This window comes from Hoplias malabaricus, chromosome Y (genome assembly GCF_029633855.1).
Source record: "Hoplias malabaricus isolate fHopMal1 chromosome Y, fHopMal1.hap1, whole genome shotgun sequence".
NCBI lineage: Eukaryota > Metazoa > Chordata > Actinopteri > Characiformes > Erythrinidae > Hoplias > Hoplias malabaricus.
The window spans coordinates 83023085-83025007 of NC_089820.1; the positions used below are offsets into that span (position 1 = coordinate 83023085).

General features: G+C 41.8%; 1 protein-coding gene across 1 annotated transcript; it reads right to left on the minus strand.

Moving 5' to 3' along the window:
- Positions 1 to 303: 303 nt before the first annotated feature.
- LOC136678570 (protein FEV-like) lies at positions 304 to 1694 on the minus strand. The gene is made up of 4 exons (XM_066656612.1): positions 1597 to 1694; positions 1374 to 1488; positions 839 to 917; positions 304 to 593 (listed from the first exon to the last, which is right to left on the minus strand). The coding sequence occupies exons 1-4, from the start codon at positions 1626 to 1628 to the stop codon at positions 304 to 306; spliced, it is 516 nt and encodes a 171-aa protein (XP_066512709.1). The 5' UTR covers positions 1629 to 1694.
- Positions 1695 to 1923: the final 229 nt, after the last annotated feature.

The window sequence follows — 1923 nt, forward strand, 5'->3', positions numbered from 1 at the left end:
CATCAGCTCTGCAGACACACAGATTTGTCCCTGCTTTCTCGTGTTGTCACACTGGTCTTAAGGTTTTAATGATGGATTTCCTGTTTCTTCCTCCTGTTTAGTGTAGCCCCAAAATATTCTAATCTACATGCGCATCCGTTCACTTCAGGTGAATTTAACATTTGTCATATCACATAAACTCACTGTATCTTTTGTAGCTATACCTTCCAGAAAGAGTGCTACTGTCGCTTTAAAGCCTCTGTTGTGAAACTAGCAACTGCCCTATGAACTGTAACAATCAATTAAATGGGTAGAGCTTTTCTTTCAGTCAGTCATTTTTTCTTGCTCTCTGTTGGTCTCCCTCTCTCGTGGAGTCATGGCTCTGTTCAAACCCCAGTCGGTGCTGCTCTTTGATGCCCAGCCATGTAAAGTCTGTCCGAGGTGCAGAGCGGTGCTGAAGGGAGGCAGGTGGGACAGCTCTGATAGTTTAGTCACTAAAGAGGGTGGTGCAGAAAAGAGAGGGAGTTGTCCTTGGATGGGATGGGCTTGTGGAAAGGGTAAGGGCTTTGGAAAGCAGTAAGGGAGAAGCAGCGGGTGAGAGAAGGAAGACAGCGCTGTGGAGAGGGAAAAAAAACATTAGCCATAACATTATAACCACATCCTTGTTTCTACACTCATTGTTCATTCTCTCAGCTCCACTGACTACACAGGAACACTTTGTAGATCTACAATTACACACTGTAGTCCTCCTGTTGCTCTGCATACTTTCTTTCTCTACTTTCTACTGCACAGGAAAGATCATTTAAGTTGAAAATCTTGGTGTGTAATTTTAGTTGTTATATAGGACTTGTTTTAATACCCTTATCCAGAGATGAGGTGTAGAGAGAACGCTCAGAAGAAAGGAGAGGGAATGGAAGTGAGGATCCAGACTGGATTATCTGGTGATGAGAGACATAGAGTGAGAGAGAGAGAGAGAGAATGAGAGAATATGAAAATTGTCCTATGCTTTTCCCAGGTACATGTTTGAAGGGTTTTGTAAAGAAGAACCAAAAATTATGTATAAAACTACCGGCATGGTGAAATGATTCATAAAGAATATAGTGTATATGGTTCTATACAGCACTAAAAATGTCAGTCTTCACAACAGTGGAACACTTTTTAGTGCGATACAGAATCATCTTCAAAAAGGTGAGGTGCTACACCAAACCATATTCACATTTTTTCTTCAATCTTCATTCTGAAGAACCATTTCATCAGGAAAAGATCCTTTTCGGGTCTGTATAGAACACCTGGTTCTAACTAAAACAATCACATTTACTAAAGGACACTACAAGAACCCTCTTTTTTAAGAGTGTATACTTAAAAATGATGTGGTAATAATGGCATACACACACCTGCTGGCAGGTAGGAAGACTGGGGTAGTTCACCAGGATCAGTTTGCTGAAGTTAAACTTGTACGTGAATCTTTTTCCTTTGGTCTTATGCAGAATCCGCTTATTATAGTAATACCTGTAAAAATACAATGTACTGTAACATTTATAATGTAGTGTAATTATGTTCCATTAGTGGGTAGCATTTTCTCCCCTACTACATTAAGCACTATGTGTATTAATGTACCTCAGTGCTCTGCTGAGTTTGTCGTAGTTCATATGAGGCTTGCCCTTCCTCTCCCCCCACAGCTTGGCCAACCTCTCAGGGTCTCTGATCACAAATTCTCCCCACTCTCCACCCCAGCTGATTGCCCCACCCTCATCTTGCCCCAACAACTCCAACAGGAAGTGCCACAGCTGCACTTGCCGAGATCCAGGTGACCAGGCGGGTTTGTAGGCCCAGTCTGGATACAACACTGCTGGAGAAAGAAAGAGATGTAGCCTGAATCTCCAGCACACCCATTCCCTAAATAATGCAATATATTATATAGTATATACAATAAAGGCTTAATGG

Bases quoted from the DNA above. Each gene is read 5' to 3' on its own strand.
- LOC136678570 (XM_066656612.1), bottom strand. From the start codon at position 1,628: ATGAACTACGACAAACTCAGCAGAGCACTGAG. The intron at 1,489-1,596 runs GTACATTAATAC...GTATTTTTACAG, and splicing joins AAACTCAGCAGAGCACTGAG to GTATTACTATAATAAGCGGA. The intron at 594-838 runs GTATTAAAACAA...CCCTCTCCACAG, and splicing joins CACCTCATCTCTGGATAAGG to CGCTGTCTTCCTTCTCTCAC.